This window comes from Calonectris borealis, chromosome 6 (assembly GCF_964195595.1).
Source record: "Calonectris borealis chromosome 6, bCalBor7.hap1.2, whole genome shotgun sequence".
NCBI lineage: Eukaryota > Metazoa > Chordata > Aves > Procellariiformes > Procellariidae > Calonectris > Calonectris borealis.
In genome coordinates, this window is record NC_134317.1 from 3,363,275 (window position 1) to 3,385,516 (window position 22,242).

General features: G+C 39.5%; 1 protein-coding gene across 4 annotated transcripts in view; it reads right to left on the reverse strand.

Annotated features, from left to right (window-relative positions):
• Positions 1–11,638, reverse strand: part of ACVR2A (activin A receptor type 2A) — a 71,407-nt gene extending 59,769 nt beyond the window's left edge. Inside the window, exons 1-2 of one of the 4 annotated variants that reach the window (XM_075152694.1) lie at positions 10,488–11,638; positions 9,723–10,359 (exon numbers count right to left, since the gene is read on the reverse strand). In XM_075152694.1, coding sequence (XP_075008795.1) covers positions 9,723–9,777 — 55 coding nt within the window. In that variant the 5' untranslated portion in view covers positions 9,778–10,359; positions 10,488–11,638. Of the gene's footprint in view, positions 1–9,722 lie in introns of all 4 variants that reach the window. The other 3 variants (XM_075152693.1, XM_075152692.1, XM_075152695.1) reach the window with 3 other exon arrangements.
• Between the last annotated feature and the right edge of the window lie 10,604 nt (positions 11,639–22,242).

The window sequence follows — 22,242 nt, forward strand, 5'->3', positions numbered from 1 at the left end:
AACCTTTTTGACAGGCTTTGTGTTAAATTTAATGAAATACAATTATGCCTAGGGACAACTTGCAAAACAGACCCTTTCCAAAATCAAAGATCAAAGAATTAAAATGAAAATATTTAACCAGTGGTCTGCTCTATGCTACTTTTAAAGTAGCTTTATAAATGATGAAAAATAGACCATCTTATTTATTATACAAAGCACAGTAATTGAAACAAATGTGTGCAATTTAAAATTTTTGCAACTATCACTGCCTAAATGTTTTTCAATCCTGAAACATGGAAATATTTAAAGAAAACTCTTCCATCATGTAATTGCTATGAGCTAGAGAGAACTATCTGTACCCTCTACTGACAAACACTACCAAAAATTTCTAAAATTAACAATTACTTACTGCAAAGTTTAATTTTGTCTCATACACTTAACACTATAACTGAATAACAAAATTAAACCACTTCCCTGTTTATGTGGATCTTCCCCAAAATTCCTACAAGGAAACAGTTTTTCATGTTAGAAGCCTTGATAAAATGATTGGTTATATTTTAAAATAGCTTTTAAAAGCAGATTAAATTTCAACTGACACGTTGATACTGAAATCCAAGTATTCAAAATACAGCTGGCAGAATAAAGATCACTATGATCGTTTAGGCAGTATTTAAAGACTGGAGATAAGCATTATCTACATGAGATAAGAACTCTAAAGCTGAAAAAAATAAGGTCATGCTATTATAGCTTCAGTTACAAGAAAAACTCCGAATCACAAGTCTGTAAGCCACCATAAAGAAGGAAGCTGCTGAAATGAAATTACAATCAGCTACGTGAGCTAGCAAATAAAGCTCGAGATACAGCCAGCATGTGATTGGAATAGAACCGCTCATGCAAGGAACACATCCCTAGTGGGATGCAAAGTATCACAAGCAGAGTTCCCCAAGGGCCCACCCTAGGGCCCATCCTGTTTCATACCTTTATCGATGGCTGGAGGAGGTAGTGTAACACACCTCAGTGAGTCTGCAGACAATGGCAGAGGGTGGGGTGCTCCATGGCAGGGATGTCACTGAGGAGGACCTAGACAGACTGGAGGGGTGGGCCAACAGGAACCCCATGAAACGCAACAAGGACAAACGCAAAGTCCTCTGCCTATGGTCAGAGCATCCTCTGCATCACTACAAGCGGCGACTGTCAGACTAGGTAGCAGCTCTGCTGAAAAGAACCTGGAGGTTCTTTTGAGGGTGACACTGGAGAAGATCGCCTGATGACCCCAATGAATCTATGCTCCTACGTTTTTTAAAAGTAATTTCAAATAGGAAACTACCATTTCTATTCAGAGCCATTATTATGAAATGACATTAAGAAACAGGTAGACTGCAAGATTACAGTAACCACCAACTGCACTGTTCCTGCATCAAAACTTGCAATACTCATCTAAAATAGAAATAATCTTTAAACACAAAGCAGGCATTTTTTCTTCAAAGCATGTATCTATACTGCAGATCACAACAGGTCCAGGGACTGTTCACTGGCCCGTAGGCAACGTGTGATAGACTGAGCATGTCCGTTCCACATAGTGCTTGACCATGGACCTCCTCTTCATGGCTCCATGTGATGTTCTTCTGGCCCCAAAGCAGGTTATGGGTTGGTTTGTTGTTTTGGTTTGTTTGGTTTTTGTTGTTTGGGTGGTTTTTTTTTTTGGTAAGTGGGACAGTTTTTCACTTCAAACATCCAAAATAATGCAAAGGCTAAGCTGTAATCCAGTGTAAATCATCATGTTTTCACAGCATCCTGATGGTATATACTGCATCCTCTCAGATACAAGATGAGGGCGTGCTAAAGTGCTGAAGCTGCAGGAATTCTGGTACAGTCTTGACTGTGCTGCCTCCTGGCACTGGCCCCCTGCCTGCACTATCCCTCAAACTGTGCTTGCATGTCATCTCATTAGACACCAGCTGGCACAAGCTAAAACAGTATCAGGACTGCACTAGTAGTTAAACGGTATTTGTGTTCACTCTGCAGCCTCATTTCACTAAGAACTCTAGAAACAGGCAAAAGAGACAAGCCACAGATCACCTCTCAAACATTCTTCAGATCTATAGTCAATCATATTAAAAAAAAAAAAAGATTAAAAAAAATCACTAAGTTGCCTTATCCGTTTCCATTTTTTCCAGAATAAAAACTGCATGTCGACTTACCCTCATAAAAAGTTTTATCTTTCAGAAAATACAAAAACAATATCCGAAATGTTTTTGACCATTTTCTCCCTTCTCCATTTCTAAAAAGGATGGATGTACCATCCAACTTAAAGTTGATCTGACCCAAGAAACTCTACTAAAAAGGAACTCTCTTCTGGTGAAATGACAATACATTGAATGCATTTCATTTAGGAACGGAACACACAAAGAGTTAAAGCTATAGAAAAGAAACAAAATTCTGAGCAATATAGATTCTTATTCCCAGTTTTAAAAATAATTATACAGACACTTTCTGAAAACAAAACCTTTAAATGAAATTAGATTCTTCAGTAACCTTTCAGGTATTAGCTTTAAACTGTGTCAATGTTAACAACTAAAACAGTAAAACTTGATTTATTTGCTGTCATCATTACAGAGACAGTGAAATCTTCCCAACTGTGAGAACAGCCTCATTTAGGCGCACAACAAAACTAGATTAGAAGGCAATACCTACCGTCTGTAAATGCAAAATACAATGTTCATTTTCTTAATTTCAGCTTAGTTAATAAGTATTTCAAAGTTCAGAAAACAAAAGAATTTGAAATATCCTTGTTTTTCATTTTAGCTAAGATCTAGCATTTATAAAACATTGATTCTTCCTGAGTATCTTGCCTTTCAGTCAGTTCAATTCATTAACTATAGGCAATGTTTCCCTCATGTAATAAAAGAGTTATAAAACAAACAAAAAAAAAATGTATTTTGGCATTTCTTACATGCCCATCGCAGTTAGGAGTATACAGGGGTTTGCTTTTAATTACATTCTGGTTTCAGCATTTTGAATTGAATTACCACCTAATTACAGCTTCATATAAATCCTTAAAAATAGAAATTATACCTTAACAAAATAAGGAATCTCAAAAGGTGGTATCTAGCCACTTGAATTACTTTAGCCACTTAAATTACTTCAACACATAGCCTTCTTGCCACCTAAAGGTACTCAACATCGTATGAAGGCCAAGTCAATGTAGTTTAATAGCTACTAACAAGCCTCAGTGAATAACTCAAGAGTTACACTCAAATTAATTACAATTTTGGACTGACTCTGCATCCTGATGAAAACAGATTATCTTGCACCAATTTAACCAGAAATATGAGTAGAATACAAGAATACCAGTACTTTTACAAGGAAAGTTTTTAGAATTCGGCAATGCTTAATTCACCCTCAAAATTCAATGAAACAAGTTGGCAATATACACAAGCATTCCTGTTCTTCTACTGCTACATGTAAATTCACCAAGATTTTAGGTTACACAGCCGTCACTCGGACCTTTGCTGGCATCAATGCAATTTTAAGTATGTCACTTGCTCATTTTCTCCGTAACGAAGTTTCTGCCTGAAAGCAAGAGCAGCACAGTTCATTAGGAGGACCATCACAAAGAAAGTTCCAAAGACAGAGAGGTAAAAGCTACCATCCTTCTCATCTGTCTTTGATTAGGGTCTGAAAATGGGATTAATTTGGGCGAACCGTGAAACAGAAGTTAAGAAAGGAAAGATAAAAAGAGAAGGTACATTCTTTCACTGAACTCTCTAAAGTAGTTCATTTTTTTGTGACAGCACCTAACCGAGGCGGGTACAAAGAAGTACCTCAAGTACCGAGTGCCTCCAATACTCAGCCTCAGTAGATCCCATCCTAACAACAATACTAGTGCTACCTCCACCTGCTTCTGGCTGCAGGAACAGGTAGTCTTCCCACAAACACTTCCCTCATTTCCAAGTGTTTTTCAAATACCTCTAACCACATAACCAAAGATTTATGCCTCCAGTTAGTAAGCGAATTATCTATTTTTTTCTTCTAGCCAGACTACTTGCTTCCAGTTACAGCTTTAACTTGGAAATTCAGAAGAAATCCATGAATGTTGACCTTTCTCTTCAACAGTTTCTTTACTGTGAAACTATTAAGGAATGGTGCCTTAGCAGTAATTACTGCAGTGGATAAACCCTTCCCTGCTTTCTTTCCACCAACAATTGAAGTATTTGATGCATCTAACATACGTTTGGGATTCTTAGCCACAAAGATATGCAATGTAAACAATATTGCAGTAAATATTCATTTTCTGTGGGATTAAGCCTAAATATGTTCTGCTGTTTGGCACCGTAGTCACAAACTGTTTCTAAGAAAAAAAACCTATACCACCACACAGACAGCGTAAGGGAAGAGAAGATAAGAGATGCCACATAAAGTCACTGGCATCCAATAACACTTTAATTTCCATATGGAAATAACAGGAAATAAGATGTGTTGAATTTTAAGCACCAAGGCAACAAAAACACATTAAGATTTCATCACACAAGAACTTGGCTGTAAAATTCGTAATTTTCTTGATCTTTTTAAAGAGTTCTCATTTTCAGGAACATCAGATAGCTAACAGACCATGTATTCTACCAACCAGCTAAAGCAGACATTTGCATTAATCTGCTTTCTGTTAATTAAGTGGTGGAAATACATCTCCCCTTCACTAAGAAATCTCTTCCACAATCAGATTCCTTGTCAACCTCTATCTTTTTACAGCCCACATTAGAATGATTATTCTCCAGATGATTTCCCAAGGATAAGTACCCAGGACTTGCTATATCTTAGCTCCGAATCACACAGGTCTCCAAAAGACTACTTTTGCGTATTGTGTCCACCACATTTGTCTGTGAATAAAGGAAATGTTACTACCATCTTTTCTGATATCCACACAGTATATATATAAACTTCATAATGATGATTTGAAATAGAACTGTATTCCAATTTCAAAGAGAAATAAGCTATGGGAGTTGGAAGAGAAGGTAGAATCAGTAAGAATGAAAAACACTGAAAGTTACCATTATTTTTTCCCCTACCTAAAACTAATGATATGACAAAAATGAACCTCTATAGTTAAACAGAAGGAAGAAAAAAACAAAAAAGTATTTGTCTAGCCTCATTTGCAAATCATCTGAACCCATCACCTAAGGACTTTCACCCCCAAATTCCAGAAAGATGGGGGGGAAAAAAGAAATGGCATTCAAATACTCTCCATTATAATCAGCTGAAAATTATTATTCATAGTAATAATTACCTTCTGGCACCCCCATATGGCAGAAAACAGCTTTCCCCTCACACAAAACACCTTCCCCCACCAACTTACATAGCATCCAGCATTTGAAGACAAACTTATTTAAGCTTTTTCTATGAGAAAAGACTTGTGTCTGAAGGGTAGACATGCAAATAAGACCCATGACAGCAGCATCTCTCCAGAAACATTTGTCAAGCAGAGTTCTACTAGAACTACGCTTACATGTTCTAATATTGCATTAGCACAAGTACAGCTATTTTTCATAACCCGGAAGATCTAGGGTTCGTAACTTTTGTTAAGTATTAACAGATTACATAGAATTAGTAACAGAATTTTGATCTGTAATCAAAGTTATAATACCAACCTGGAGCCATGAAACTTTGTAAACTACATAACATTTACATTTATGTAAACGTATCTATGCTTGAAAACAGTATTAAGTAGTTTCCAAGTCCCGCTCTCAACAGCGACATCCCAGAGTGCTGGGGTATTGCTCAATGATAACACACTAATACAAAAAAAAGCGTACACTCTTATTAAAAAAGGAATCTTGAGCAGGATTTTACTTTAAAAGCAGTACTAAGTTTGAAGTGTTTTATTGCTCTGCCTGTGCAATGAAGCGATTAGAGTTCAACCACAATCATGGACAGCTTGCAGAGGACATACCAGCAGAGACAATTTCACAAACAATACTCCTAAACCTTTAGCAGGATTTTCAAGTGCTGCCAAATTAATAATGAAAGGACAGTCAAAAAAAAAAGTTACACTAGTAAAATTAAAGAAAAAAGTCTCACCTCCCATCCCTCAATTCGTTCAGAACACCTAACCATTCAGCTTCTGACGCTGTAGCAGTATCTTTGGCTTTGCAGTTCCATCCAGGTTTTTTTGGGGGGGATAAGAGTGGGAAATAAATTAAAAAAATAATTTCCCCTGAGAATAATTGGCGTGAGATAGGAGAAGAATAAAATAAGACTCAAAGAATAAAACATTCCCCATGCAGTGAAAATGCTACTTCAACTACAAAGGTATCTTTGACATGCCATTTCCTTTGGCAAGATTACTCAAGACCTTCTGAGTGGCTTGAGAATGATCTAGCATTAGGAAGGGGAGAGAGAAGGAAAAAAAAAAAAAAAAAGACAGGACCAAAACTTTTCTGCTACCTTTTGCTTAGGTGATTTTTAGTATGAATCGAGCTTAAGTGAGTTTTAACAAATATGAGTATCGTCCCCTGTAAGAGACTTAAAGCTGCAGAACTACTTTGATGACGGGCCACCCGGGTACAAAGACAGAGCGGGCAGCTCAGAAGAGAAGAAATGATGGTTTAGAGATATGGAGCGTAAGAGCAACAAAAGGAACCATGAGATGTTAAAAACTATAGCACCCACAACAGAAGATTTTGCTTAAAGACAATCCACTACTTCAACATTTCCCACATTTTCAGCTGCAAAGGGCATATATTCTGAAACATCACAGAAAATTATGAAAGTATACATTCTCTGTTCCTGAAAGTTCATAAAGTCTAACTCAGCAATCATGAAAACTAGAGGACACAGAAACACACTTCCTTGGGGGAGGGGAGAACATAGATAATATCTAAAGAGAAGTGTTCTTTGATGAACAAGCTATTTTATTTACTATTTTTTTTTTTTTAAGCTCACCTACAATCTTGCCTCACCTACGAGAGGCGCACAGGAAGCATATTCAACTGTTCATAAGTATTTTATTATTACTTCAGGATCTTCTGTTCTTTATTAAATCAAATATACATACAGGTTTATATAAAAAGTGTATTAGTGGGGACATGGAGAACCTTGACCCGGGCATTTTGTTTTCATGTTTAGTTAATACGCATTCATCTCATTCTCTTGAATTAATACAAACGGGTGCAAACCTACACCCACTTTTATCCAAGCATCTACAAATATTTTAAAGCATAGTAACATAACACAGATGCTCTTTTTCAAATATCTTAGTCAGAAAGGGGAAATATTTTCACTCCCTTAGCAAAGATTATTAGATTTAATTCACTGCAAATTCCTATCCATCTGAACTACATTTACAGGATTTCATACAGCAGTTTATAGACAGTAAAATAAAATGCCTTCAATCTAAAGACCACTTGCACACCCACCACATAGAAAAGAAATCCCACAACATTTTCACCTATTTGAAGAACACTAGTATTAATTGGCTATGTAAACAACTGCAGAAAATAGTTGCATATAAAAATAAATTAATAAATACAGAAAACCAACACCTCCACTCCCCGACACACATGCTCAGAGTAGCTGGAGACCACACACGGGAGAAAGACAAAACAGACATCTTCACACCTGAACTCTAGGATTTCTTCAACCATTGTCAATATTCTTTAAATATATAGCCAGGGCAGACTTTTTTCAGACTAAAGACTGGAAAAGAAACTTCTGATGATGATGATGTTAGAATTAATTGATCAGGTATGATATTAAACCGAAACAAGTCACAGTTAAGAGAAGAAACACTACTTATCAAAATGATTGTGCTAAAAGCTTACCTAATCTTACAATTTTGATTGTAAAAACAAAAGCTTACCGTTGGATTTATTTATTTTTAGACCTACACCAGGACTACAGATACTCTAAAATTTTAGGTGAGTAGAAAATAGTTTAATAATTGTTAAATACCAAAACACTCAATGTGTAATACTGGAATAACCACCAAAACAATGTCATTAACATAAGAAGCAGCCTGAATTGCAGCCAGTTTCCTGCTCATTTAGCAAAGAATAATTCCATCTTCCCAGGCAAGAGAAACATTCACTTTACCTTACCAAGAACAACCTGAGCACGAAATGCTAAAGAAAAGATGGCTTTTGTTGCTTAACCATTCTTTTTAATAAGTAGGATAGGTAATGTCAACAAGATCACTATTCTGCGCTCTAGGCAAAAAGATCTTAATAGAAGGACGTGGAAGGGAGAGACAGACATGAAAAGCAGACGGCACCAAGTCTTTCAGAAACTGTCAGTGAGGGGGAGAAAAGAAGTTTCCCTACAGAAAGTATTCCTGAATTTAGAGGAATGTTGCTCGAGTAACTTAAAAATAAGGTATTAAGAAAAGATGAAAGACACGTCTTCTACTGCAAGACTCCAAAGAAAACTCTCAGAAGAAATCATGTTTTGTTTCAAGAGGAGAATAAATGGTATACACTAAAAAAAAAAAACCACCCAAAACCAAAAACAAAACCCACTTTGTCTCTCCTTAACCTGCTCTGTTACTTATCTGGTTAAAACAGAAAGGACTTTTTTGGTTTATTTCTGGCAGCGCTCGCCATTTCACAGCACATTTAGCGCACACGGAATTGATCAATACCGCTACAGACATAAGACTAGACTATCCATTTACTAACCACAAGAAAATGTCCTGTTCAGCAAAATCCTGTACATTATAACACTGAAATTTTAAAAGGCATTGTTATACGGATCTCATTACTCCCTTACACCGGTTACACTGAGAAGCTGAGCACTTGTCTGCTAGCTTTCAGACTGATAAACAAATATACCCTTGCACACCGTGCAAGAACACCAAGAAGTTTATCTAAACCTACACAGAAGACCATATACGCATTCAAAGCATAAGCAGAAAGTACCAGGCTTGCCATACAAACAAATATTAGATCCGTTACAAATCTCATAATAGGTTTTTTGTGAAGCTGATGGAGCTCCAAGCAGAAATGTACCCATAGTTCCCCCAACCACTGGTTGCTACCATTACCATTTTCCTCCTAAAGAAGTGTGGGGAAGTCCTCACGCCCTGCTCGCTTCTCAGCACTCAGAGCTGGCGTTTGAAACTCAACCTCTGCTGTTTTAAAGAGAAAAGCAGTAGCTTTTTTTGCACTACAAGGTAGTGACGTATTGAGTAGCAGAACCCAAAGCTTTACAAATCATTGTTTAGAAACTGAGAGTCTGCCCTTTCAGCCTAATTCTGTGCATACATCTATACATGCACACACCCCTCGCTATCATTAAAGGACGAGCTAATGCTTTCAGAGCAGTACCTATTCTGAGCTAATGAAGCATTAATGAAGGTTGCCACTCACCAGTGAATGGTCTGGAATAGGAGATCTAATTGAAGTTAAGAGTATTTCAGCTGGGTTATTCTTATTTTTAAAAACACCATGAAACACTAACAATTGCATTGCCAGATTGCTGTTTGTGACACTAGGTGGTTACGTCTCCACATTTGTTCCACACAACTGATCTGAATCCAAGCGCTGCACACGTTTGAAGTGCTCATGTTATACATTTTTAAGAATAACGAGGAAAACAGCTTCTGCCTTTACAGTCACTGCCATCCCCAAACATTTGTCATCTGAAAAAAGAAAGATTTCTCCTCATTCATAGTAACAAAGTTACCTCAAGCTTTCAAATGCTGACCCCAAAGCCTTACGTGTAAAGCGACAAAACCAAGAACATTCACTTACCTGAAGAACAAGAGATAAGAAAAACAGCGAACGCCAACTTAGTAGCAGCTCCCATTTTCCAATGCTGTTAGAACATTTAAGTGACTTGAAGTATCCAGTTTCCTGGGTCCTGCAAGCTGGAAAATCTCCCTTCTTGCTGAACCGTTATAAAGCAATCTATAGCAACATTTCTGCAGCAGATAATGTTCATGAAACTGTAAAATCAGATTTCTTTAGATACTGACGATCTCCCTCCAGTTCTTTCTAGCGAGAATCCAGGTTGAGGGATGGATATATTTGGAACCGTGTTTCAAAACACACGTGTCATTTGGCTTCTGTACAAACGGTGGCAAAATTTAATTCATAAAAGTATGCTACGAACCCACGTTAAAAAAAAAAGTCAACAATTAAGCCGCTGGACACGACGAAGTCTCTGAGCACACTCCAACTTTGCTTTTCACATCAAGCTCCGTGAAGCATCCCTCGTGGGTGCCGAGTGTCGGGGAATCGGATCGAAATCAGCAAACGCGATGTTCTCGTCCTGGCTCCCCTTATACAACATGTAGTGTTTGGGAGAAAAGTAGCTCCATTTCAGTTTCAAACCTCTTCAAAAGCCTCCGGGTGAAGGGAGGAAGTTTTGTCAGTTTCTCGATGAAAACTACCTTAAAAAAAGAAAGCCACCAGCTACACGTGGGCAACACTTCGGTTTTCTTTAATAATGCTGAGGGATTTAGCGTAACCCAGAAGAGGAAAAGGGGAGAAACGACAGTTTCGTAACAAACCAACCTTCGGGCTTCCCGAAAAGTGGCAAATCTCTAGTCCTGCCGCCGGTCAGCGAGAGCCGCACATCTCCCCTTCTCTCCCCGATCCTTCTCCCGGGCCGTGCAACACCAGCACTCCCGAACCCGAGCAAGATTTCAAATTCTTCTAAGAGATTTCCATCCCCTCCCCCCCAAGAGGCTATATTTGGTATTTAAACACAGAAGAGTGACTGGGGGGAAAAAAAAAAGCAGTATCCAGCCGCTGGGGAGGAGGGTGATATATTCTTTGTGGCAAATCCTTCCTTCCTTGGCTGCCGTGCTTCTAGGAGAATTCAGCTTCTTTGGAAGCGAGGAGGCGAGCGAGACTGCGGGCACAGGGGAGGATGCAGCGGCTACCTCCGTGCTGGCTTGAGGGGCGGCGGGTTTCTTCCTCCCTGAAGCAGGCTTGTGACTCTTCTGCTTGATGCACACTCCTCTCCAACTCCTCACGGACACATTTCTTTCTCGCCGCACCTCCGCCCGCCCCACTGCTGTTCAAATGGAGACCCGAGTCAGCCCCCCCCCCCCTCCGCTCAATCCAGTTCTTGCCTTTTTTTTCTTTTTTTTTTTCCTTTTAGGAGAAAGGAGTAAGAAATAGCAGGGGTGGAAAGGAAAAGCCTGCTGGACTCCCGCTGTCTTTTCCTCCTGCCTCCCACACCGCGCACCAGGCGAGCCCCGGCCAGAGGGCGGAGGGGGGAGGAATCCCCTCGTCACCCTCTCCCCTAACTCTGACCCCGGCTCACTCCCGGCTCCGAGGAAGCCGCTGCCGAACGCAACTCTCTCGTCTCCCGGGCGGCGGAGGCAGCGCGGCTGAGACCAACTTTGTCCCTCCAGGAGTGCAGTTTAGGGGTTGGCGAGGAGAAAAGGCCGAGCCCGGGGATTTTCTCAAGGCGGCGGCAGGAGCCGTCTCTAGAGTCTCCCGAGTCCAGCTGGCAGCTCGGAACAGCCCTCCGTACCCTGCTGCTGTTGCTGCTCCCCTGTGGTAATTTCATATCTACCCATTCACTTGTGTGGCGTGGAGAACGGACCCAAGATGGCGGCGCCCGGACGATTGTTTTTGTTTCCTCTCCTCCTCCCCCTCCCCCACCCTCCCCTCCTTTCCCACAATCACGGCAGCCCGTCGCGCGACGCCGGGCGGCCGCGCGCCGCCCCGGATTGACAGCCGCCCTGCCCACTCACCACCCAGCGACCGCCGCCTGGCCCCGCCTACCCACCCTCCCCCTCCCCGGCGGGGCGGAGCGCGCTCCCTCCGCCCCTACCTGCCCGCCCGCCGGCTCGCAGGCGCGCACACGCGTGTCCGCGCGCGCGCCCCCGCCCGCCCGCCCGCCCGCCTCTGGGCGCGGCCCTCGCGCCGCGGCCGTTGGGCACCGCCCGCCCGCCCCGGTGCTCCGCGCTCGGCCGCTGCCCCCGCCCCGCCCCGCCCCGCCCCGGAGGTGTCCTGCCCGCTTTGCTGAGCGAAGGTCGGTGGGGGCCGGTTGCTGTCGCCTCTCGCCTCGGTAACGCAGGGTGGGGGCTGCTGGCGCCCGCCCTGAGGAGGCCGCCGTGCCGACCGGCAGGTGTGAGGGACGGGCCTGGCTGCGCCGCCCGCCGACACCTGCTCGCTGCGCCCGGCCCTGCCGGCGCCGGAGGAGGAGAGCTGGCGCCTCCCGGTCCCACCCTCCGTTATTATTAATTCACCTTTGCGGGGCTTGTTCTCAGTGTCGGGGAGTTTTTCTCCCTGACCGCGGCCCGTTTCAGGTGACGGAGCGCTATAAGAAAAAAAAACTACGGTAAAAAACGCTGTGAGAGCTGGTGTGAAGCTGTGAGTGGCTACCAGCGGTGCCAAACGCTGCTTCCCCGGCCCTCTGCCTCGCTCCCCCAGCCTGAAGTACCACTGCGGCTCCCTGACGGGGAGCCCTGGTAGGAGACGACGTGTGGTGGTCCCCACGGCAGGCATCTTCCTCAGGGTCATCGCTGCTGCCACAACACCCAGAGCGTGTTTTATTGCCTTGCTTTCAGATGCTGTCCCGCCAAGCTAGTACGTTAATAGGTGGTTGTACCTACAGAGCATATCACGTGCAATTAATTACGTTTGCGCTAGTCGCCCTGAAGAACAGGGTGCTCTGCTCACTTGGTGGCTGCCCTTCCTGCCTCTGGCAGCTTGCTTAGCCTCCCTCCGAATCACAACAAACTTCTGTTTCCTATCATTGTTTGTCCTTTGGCTGCCGCAGTCTAGTGGCTTGCAGTATTTATTTGTAGTGAGATAGCCTTTAGGAGTTCCTGAGACGGGCACAACACTACATTGTTTTACGTGCTGTGCAAGAACAGAACAAACGGTCCAGAATGTGGGTATAAAGCAGCACGTGTGCTTGGCTTGGAATAGAGGAGGGAGAGAGCAGCAAGGATGAATAATTTCCAGTGTTTTTACCTTTTGGGGAAGATGCGTATATTGGTGGTACTTTGTGTCCCTCCAGATAAAACACTTTTGCACTAAATTACGCCCCTTAAGGACAGCAGTTCTCCTTCATGCGTTTGGTGAGACTCTCTACCCTTTTTTTTTTTTAATGGATGCCATAAAATGGGTTACCTGTCTCTCAATGAAAAGGAAGACATGTCTCTTAGATCTGGCGATCAATGTGGGAAAGCATAAGGGCCTTAATGCTGGCCTTTAATTTCTGTATTTTTATGAAGGGCAGTATTTGCATAAGGAAGAAGTACCAAGTTCTCTGAAAACTGGTGTGTTGTTCACTAACCATAGACATGTATTGAGTGATTTCAGATACCTTCCTTTCATGCTGCTTGATGGCATGGTCTAAGTTTTTTGCTGATGTAAATACTAGGTGGTACTAGATTGGAAGGAATATTATGTATATTTCATGTATGTGTATATACAGCCAAGTCAAGGCTGAGTAACATTGCCAAGCTCTCTGAGCTGTGCTAATTCACTGATCAACAGAGGCGTTCAGTAACTAGACCTGGTGAGCCACCACTAGCACTTGGATTCAGACATGAAGAAATGTAGGTATTTCAGTCTATTTATATTGAGGTGTCTGCTGGAGTTCTTAATGAGGATTTGGGCATCCTTGGTGTTTCTGTGCTGTGTTCAAACACTTACCAACACTAAATTCATCCACTGACCATATTTTTGATGATTTGAAACATCCAAAAAGCAAAACAAGATGTATGGGGTTGTGCACATCTAGAAGCATCAAGACGTGTGGCAACACTTTTTATGCCATCTTTTATCCAAGTATTTCAGAATGATTTACAAACATTAATTAATGTAAGTATTACAACACTCCTACTTAATCTGTAGTTTTTAATATTCTTCAATAGCAGAATATTTAAACGTGACCTGTTCTGCAGGTTGTATTTTCACTTGGCTCAGCTTCTTCAAAATGCTCGTCATGTTGGCACATGAGTAGGAAATTATAGCTAAAAATATTGCTATGGTACGTGTGTGTGAATATATATATATACTTCCATTGTAGGTATTTGGCTTTTTTTTTTTTACTGACAGAATGTAAATTATGGTCCATATTTGTATTTTACCAATTATTTTTAATAAAAATAGAATAAATATGTCATCTATATAACACCATTTGCAGGAATTTCATAGTAAGGAGGTGTCTCTTGCTCAAGTAGCTTATTATTCGTAAGCATGGGTGGTTTTTTGCTTGCAGGATCCCTTTAGCAGAGTAAAGCCTTCTGGCCATCCTGTAAAGATTATAAAAACAGTAATAGTATAGGGTTGGTCTTGTCAATCACGTGTTCATCGGGACCACAGGGATCACGAGGGATCAGCATATCTTTCTCTCTTTTCCTTCCCCGTTTTGAGGCCTGATGGGACCATGGCAAATGGGATATGAATTAGGGTGACTACTGGTAACTAGGATCAGGGAGCCCACCCAGACTTTCATACCACTCCAGAAGCATCAGTCTGTTTTCAGCCCCACTGGTGCTGCACATAAGCCTTGCATCCTTTGCAGACCTAATGTAGCATATGAAAAGAAACAAATAAGGAGAGGTACAAATATGCTCATTTTTGGTATGCGAACAATAAAAACCAGTTTTATTGCATGGATGCAGCACCATAATATTGTTTCAGGTATGTCATTATAGGCACAATATCAATATCTGCGTTATCTATATCTGCATTAGGGATTTGCTCCCATTTAATTACATTTAAAAAAAAAAATAGGTAGTTTGGTGCAAATGTTGTACAGACCTAAGGAGAGCTTAGCCTACCATTTTTGTGAGGTACTCGATGCAAAATGCTTTAAGGGCTTTGGGCTTTCTCTAGGCTGTTGCTGTTATTGCTAGTAAAAGGATGAGTTTTATCCCAAGTAGACATATCAAATGTCAACACAGTTGCTGTCTCCTCTTTCTTTTTAAATGTCCTTTTGCATGGCTTTATCATGTGAATTTTGGGGGTGTTTCCCTTTTCTACCTTTTGGCTTATCATTTCTATTTTCCTTTCGCCTTAAACTCCAGATCTTTTTTCTCTGTTCTAAGATCAATCTGTCTATGCATTTTTAATGAATCATTTACTGTGACATATGAGCACTGAAAATACAGTGTCAGGGACTTAAGCATCTGCGGAGAGCTTCTGTGCAGGGGTAGCAGAAGCAAGATGAAATGGATGTGATCTTAGTTTCATTCCTTTGTTCATGTGGGATGGTACTTTGCCTAGAGGCAGCACAAATATAACTTTCCTTCTGGGGAATAATGAGAAGAATTAAAAACCAGCAATGTCTCATTTTTCTCTTCAGAGCACTGCTAGGAATAGAGGATTTCAGCTGTGCCTTTGCTATTTCCACACTTACCACTGAATCAATACTGTTTACGCAGAAACAGCATGATAGGTAAGAAGCTATTGTGCAAGACTCTTTCATAGTATCTATACAAGCATTTTTAAAATGTAGAGTGGGAAACATGGGGTTTGTAATATCAGGAGTAACATCAACAGATACAACCCTTGTCATTATCTCCTTAATTTTCCCTCACGGTCTAAGTAATTCTCCCTTTGAAACTCCGAAGGAAGAGAGGACCACGTTCAGACACTGTCCAAAACAAAAATGACCAAAAGAACAAGAAATTAATCTCCCTCAGGGACCTCCTCCTTACCAGCCAGCTTGACTTTCCGTGCTGTGGGATAAAGTGAAGATACTGGAGGACAGCCTAATTTTTAAAAAAAATGGATAAATAACTGCCTTAAAGTTACTTTAATTTCATATGAGTATGCATAACTTATGTGAAACTCGTAATAGTTTAGAAGAGTTTTAATACAAATTTTCAGTTTTAGTGTGGTGGACAGATAACAAAATTACTATAAATTATTCATTATTTTGCATTTTTTACTCTGTTCCAAAGCTATTGAGATACTTTACAGTTATATGGATAACACAGCTTTAAAGCACGAGAAAATGTAGAATTTTCATCAACCTTTTAAAAGTTGATGAACTGAAATGAAATCAAAAGCTTGCCTCTGGCATGCTTTTGGATTGGGTCAGTATATGTGTCCATCAAAATTTTCTCCTTTTACGCTTGTAATCAAACTTATAAATTTTACATGCAGTTGTTGAATCCAGCTGATATCCACAAAGACAAAGTAAAATACATGCTGAAATCATAGCCCTATTTTTAATTCAGGTATTTTGGTGTTTGGCTAAAGTATGCTCATTTTATTCATGTGAGCAGTACTAATAACTACAAGTGAACAGGATTTGGCCTATATCATGTTATGTAAAACTATTTCTATAATGAGTTTTTTGTGTGTGACAAATTCCTTTTTAATATAATCAGATGGAGCCTGTAGACCAACACTAAGATGAATGTTCCCCTGCTTCAAGTTTAAAAACAAACACATAGATACACAATTTTACAGAAATTAACACTTAAATATAATCTCCATCAAGTCATTTTCATTAAAGGCTGCCTTTATACCAATGATTATTCTTCTTTTTTGATCTGCTATCCAGACTTTTGTTTCCTTAAAATACTTGTGCAAAGATGAAAAAATATCTAACCTATTTTCTTGGAGGACAGAGTGATGTTTTCTTTCTAGGATTTGCACTGTCTTGTCAGAAAAGATCATCCGACTAGAGCTTCCTTGTCTCTTAGAGGCAGTTTGTTGTGTCACAGTTTTTTATTACTGTGGCATTTATGATGTATGATTTCATACACATTTCATAAAATTACATTTTCTAAATATTGTACTACAGTCCTCACTTATACTATACAATCCTTTTTTTGAAGTGCCGTGAAGAGTCCGAGATGAATTCCTAAAACCCTAATCTGTATTATGAAAACAAGGTTCTTCAGGTCTGCGTTGAGATTTTCCTTCTCAGAATATAGTATGATAATTTATATACCCCTTGATAAACAAGCTCTGTGTTCATCACAGAAAGCAAAAGTGCCACAACATTGTGTACATTGTGTACAATGTACAACCATTATTTTCAATGAATTCTTAACATGTGTGACAAGTGTTTTGTTTTGCTACAGTGTCCTGACTAGATTTTAAAGAATATATCTTTCGCACTTACTTACAAAGTCTTTATATGTATATGTATTGGTTGGTAAAGAATTACATATTTTAGACTGACAATTTGTAATTAAAGAGTCATAAGAAATAGGAGGGCAAAGTGGCCAAGTGGAAAGAGATTGTCAGCTGTTTAGAATATTAAATTGTGTGCTCTTTAGAATTATTTTGTTAATATGAGTTTTGGTTCTTTTGAAACAAGGAAAATACTTGAAGAGACGTAATTACTTATGATGTCATTCAAAATATACCAGAAGCTTTCTGTAATGACTGAAGAGTGGGATCAGGAGAGTTGGCTAATTTTCCAAGCTGTGATGTGTGGTTTAACTCCAGAATTTAATCACAAATTGTATATATTTATATTATTTTTGTTAAACAGTATCAGAGGAGCACAAGAAAGTCAAGTAGACTGTCACAGGTAATGCATATATGTTTTTCATAAGACAAAGACATTTTATCAAAAGTGTACCCAAAGTCTTCATCTATTCCTTAGTAGCAGAAGCAATTTATGGGAGCTTGATGAAAAGCATAGTACTAGTGTCAGATATACAATCTAGGTTCTAGAGAAAATTAGATCTGTTTTGCTCACTGAATCAAAATGAAACACATAGAAAAGTGCCCCCAGGGGTGGGGGTGGAGAACGTTAAAAGAGTGGGCTAGCTGTAAGAGCTGTGATGTGCATTTTGGATTCAGGGTTTAGCAACAAACTGCATACATGCATAGTATTTTTTAAAAGAACTGACAACAGAGCTTGTCCTTTGAGTTTTCATTTCAGCCCTGAATCTTAAAATGTTAGTTCTTTTGTAGCAGGAAAGTTTACAGGATATTAACAGTCGACCAACTTAAATTAAAAAGAAGAAAAAAGTTACAAAGATTGAGCTGGAAACCTTAAAAATATGGCTTCTGGAACTCTTTCTTGGAACAAGACGTTAGTAAATTACATTGTGATAACTGCAGTTAGGAATGATCAGATGAGTCAGCCAGCTTACAAGTAGCCGAATTGTCACAGGCCAGGTTTTCAGGAAATAGAGGAAACTTGAGATACGTATTTGTGGATTTTAGCGTTTACTAGCAGAGATGAGCAGTGATAGTTAGCTGAAGAAACACTTTGAGAAGTGAAACAAAAGTTTGCAGGTCCGAATGGAAGTTGGCTGCCTGGAGGAAAAGGAGGAGTGAGAGGCCTTGGGTGAGGCCACATGTTTACAGTTGTTTCTGAGTCTGTCCATCAGAGAGGTCCTGTTGTCCCACTTCAGTAATTTAAAACCTCAGTAAGTATAATATTCCTGGGAATATTATTTGATTCAGTTCAATGTCATAGACAAGATGAGCGCTGGGGAAGACGATTGAGTGCCAGTTTTTGGTTCAACAGATAACTTAATAATAAAGTTCCCAACAGTATTGTTAAAGAACAATAATAGGACGTGGACTTTTTGAAGATTCAGATGGATTGGAGGATACTGAAGCTCAAACATTAGTTACTGTGTTTGCTAAAATGCTAAGAAATTGAGGTTCCAAAATGTGACTAATTGGTTTTAGAAAGAGATGGCAACAGGGAGTCAAGTATGTGTCAAAAAACCCGTGGATATTGCATTTGAAAATTGGTCATTTGTAATTGTAGAAAAGAAATGTGAAGATTCATGGTAATGAGCAAGCTACTAATAGTTTTGTGTTTTATTGTGGCTAATAACTGAAGAATGTAGAATTAACCCTTACAAATATATTATGTGGCAGAAGAAGTTGTCCTTCTAGAGGCAGCAGTTATGGGCTAATAAAGCCTTCCTGCAAAGGAAAATGGTTGGAATATGATTTGAGACCCACTTCCTTGAAAGAAACTTAGCTACTGATGCTCCTGCTGTTATCTGAATACTTGACTCCAAGTAGCAAATAGTGACTGTTAGAATTCCCATTGTGGAAGAGGAACAGCTACATCTAATAAATACTGATACAGAGTAAAATTGCAAAGGGAAGGGGAGCTTCCAGAGTTTCTGTTGTATTTGTTGTGGGTTGTATTTTTTGTAGCACAGTGAAGTATTTCTAAATGATAGGTAGCAGAGAAATCTATTACTTCAGTGCCTGAGCAATGAGATATGACAACATTAAAGATGAGAGCTGCTGTTGCCTTTCAGTGCTTGATCTTAAACTGCATGTTCCTCAGGCCCATGATAGTGTCTCACTTCTCTGATCTACCAAGCAAACAGCACTGCTTTTTATTAAAGGTAGTTACGTAGGGATGTAGCAGGAATCCTGAGGAAGTCAGAAGTGTGACCCTGGGACAGTGTTGCCTTATAGGTATGAATTGGTCTAAGTTAATGTGTTTTGGTTTCAGCCCATAATCAGTGATTTAGGGATTTCATAATTTCTGCACAGAATTTAAGTAGCATTAAAATAATCCTGCCAACAGCAGCTCAGCCTGCAGACACCCCTTTGTTCCTGTTTACCGTTACAAAAAGCATACCTCTCCCCAAGTGCTGTAATTCCTGAAAATCTGGCACATTACAGGTTTCCTTGTAAAGAGTATGGAAGATTCCCAAATTTGACCTATTTCAGATCTAAAGAAGGATGGAGCAAGTTTATAGTCTTAGAAGTCTCTCAAGGAACACCTACTAGCTGTCCACTTCTTTTTTATAAAGAAGAGAATCCAACTGTAACATTTCTTTCTGATGATTGTGCCTTTGGCAAGATGGATGCGGTGAGCCAATCCAAGGCCATTTAAAGTTCTGTAAATTAAAACCTATAATCTTGGCTCTGCAAGCAGCAGAAGATCCCAGCCTACTGCTGTTACATATGCTTAGTCGTTGTCCAGCTCACCGGGTAGATAAATCCTTCTCCAGCTTCTACTGCTGAATAGTTCTGGGTAGATTAATCTACAAATTGTTTTGTAATAATTACAATTCAGACATAGAACAAATAATACTTTAATGTCTGAGATGACAAAATTCCATTTACTCTCTATAGTGAGAAGTTCTTTCAGTTCAGGCTATTTTAAAATGAATAAAAGCTAACCTATTTTCCATTTAACTAGAAAGTTTTGTACATAGCAGTCAACCTTTCTAATATAAAGGCTCATATTTTGCCTTCAAATTCTTTAGGCAATGAAAGCATACTTCTAATGTTGTTTTTTAGTGATACATAGTGCATGTACCCTGTTTTAGGAACATTAAGTAATTAACTTCCATAAAACTGCAGAGAGGAAAGTATTTTTGTTTTATACGGAGAGGTAGGGGAGCTGAAGTACACACACGGATACCAGATTTTTTTTACATACTTGCCCCGAAACATTTGAATGATTCCATTGGAACACCACCATTAGTCACTTCTGATAATGAGTGTATTGGTGGTTTAGTAGTTATTACATATTTGTTGGCAGGAGAATGAAGTTTCTAAAGGTATGAAATGAAAGTGGGGCCTTTTTGGCCTAGGATTCATACACAAACGGGGATTGCCTCAGCCAGAAGACCATCATTCTTCTTTTTACTGTGAATACTGATGAACTAATTAATGGCATAAGCCGTAGAGCTGGCAGTGTAGTTTAGAGGTCCCTCTTTCTGTGCTGTTTCCTAAATAATGTCTTTCTTTTCCAGAGAGGTTTATTTAGTTGTTTCACCATTATTACAGTCTGTTTTTTCTCAAAGTTCATGAGAGGTTTTCACTTCCAGTAAGGTGTTTCTTGAAGGCCACAAGCACAGTTGTGGAAAACTTCAGTTAGGCTGTGTCCTAAAGCCTGTCAGGATCTACACTGAGAGAAAAGAAACTCTCAGACACTTGACCAACTATTTGGAAGTCGGAAGGTGGGTGCCAGTGTGTCTAGCATTTCAATGTCAAGGTGGATTAAGAGCATTAAGAAAGCTTAAACAGCTCTCAGGAGAGAGATTCCCATGGTTTTGAAGGCTTATTCCACTGGAACAGTTGCTTGGCTGCAATTTGGGTTGAAAGATCAGGGTTTTTTCTCCTGGAATTGTGCATGGCACTACCTAGTTTTACTTTTTTTAAGCAGCATACTCAAAGTTTGAATGTTCAGGTCACGCCGAGTGCTTCACATTTGAGAAAGCTCAGACAACACTTCTTGCCAAGTTTAATGGACATTGCCATGGAAGTTTTCAGGCACTGGCTAAAGCAGGTGAAAGGAAAGAGGCAGGTTTTTTTCTTGTGTGGTTCATGTTTTTCTTTTAATGATCTGTTACAACTAATAGTCCCAATCTATATTGTTTTACAAGTTTTATTGTCATTAAAATATCAGGCAATTCACTGAGTCATGTAAACAGCTGTGCTATTGGAGGGAAGGACTAAGATGTGGTTGGATGTTTCATCTGTATTAGCTAGCATGGAAGAATTTTACAGAACCATGTTGCCTCTTGTAGCAGTGATGGGAGAAACCAAATTAGAATGTAAGAACAGACTCTCTTCCTCTCATTTTCCAACTAAATAATATGGAAGTATTCCGTTAATCGTGGTTGCCGAAGCAGGTTTAATGAAGTTAACACAACTGAACTGCAATATACTGAATTGTATAAATAACTGCTTTACTTGTACATCTTCTTAGGATCATCAGCATTACACTACATCATCTAGCAGCCTAATATCAGTTATACATGATAGTTGAAGAAAAACTATTCTCGTGCACAAGATTTGCTTTCTAGAGTACTGACTGTAGTGAAGACTTATTGTCAAAGAAGCTTCAAAATATTGAAAGAACCTATTTTTTTAACTATTATTTTTAAATAATAGCATGCTGTTATCTTTAAGCCCTATTAGCTGATTCACACCTGAGAAAAACTTAGTGGGATATGTACAATATATAATGTATGTCTGTGTACATATGTTAGCAGATGATTATTTTTCTACATTATTGCTTTGCTTAAACTCTACTTAAGATTTGTACCAGATAAAGATGTGCTTTTTTGGTGAAGATTTTTTTTGTTTAACTAGAATGTAATTACAACCTTTTTATCAAAAGTTTCTTAAAAATAGGAAAATAAAATGAAAATATCATGTAAAACAGGTGGCAGATCAGTCAGCATGAAATAATTTTTTTATGCAAGTTCTAATAGATAGCTCCTAATACTTGGAATAGCTAATACTTTTGGTGGAAATGCTATGTCAATACAGCAATGAAGATAAACTGTTTAGACTAGACACTGTAGCATATACTGATGCAGTAAGCAAGTGGTTCCAAGTAAAGACAATACTTATGAATATGCACATGTCCAGTCCAGCTTTT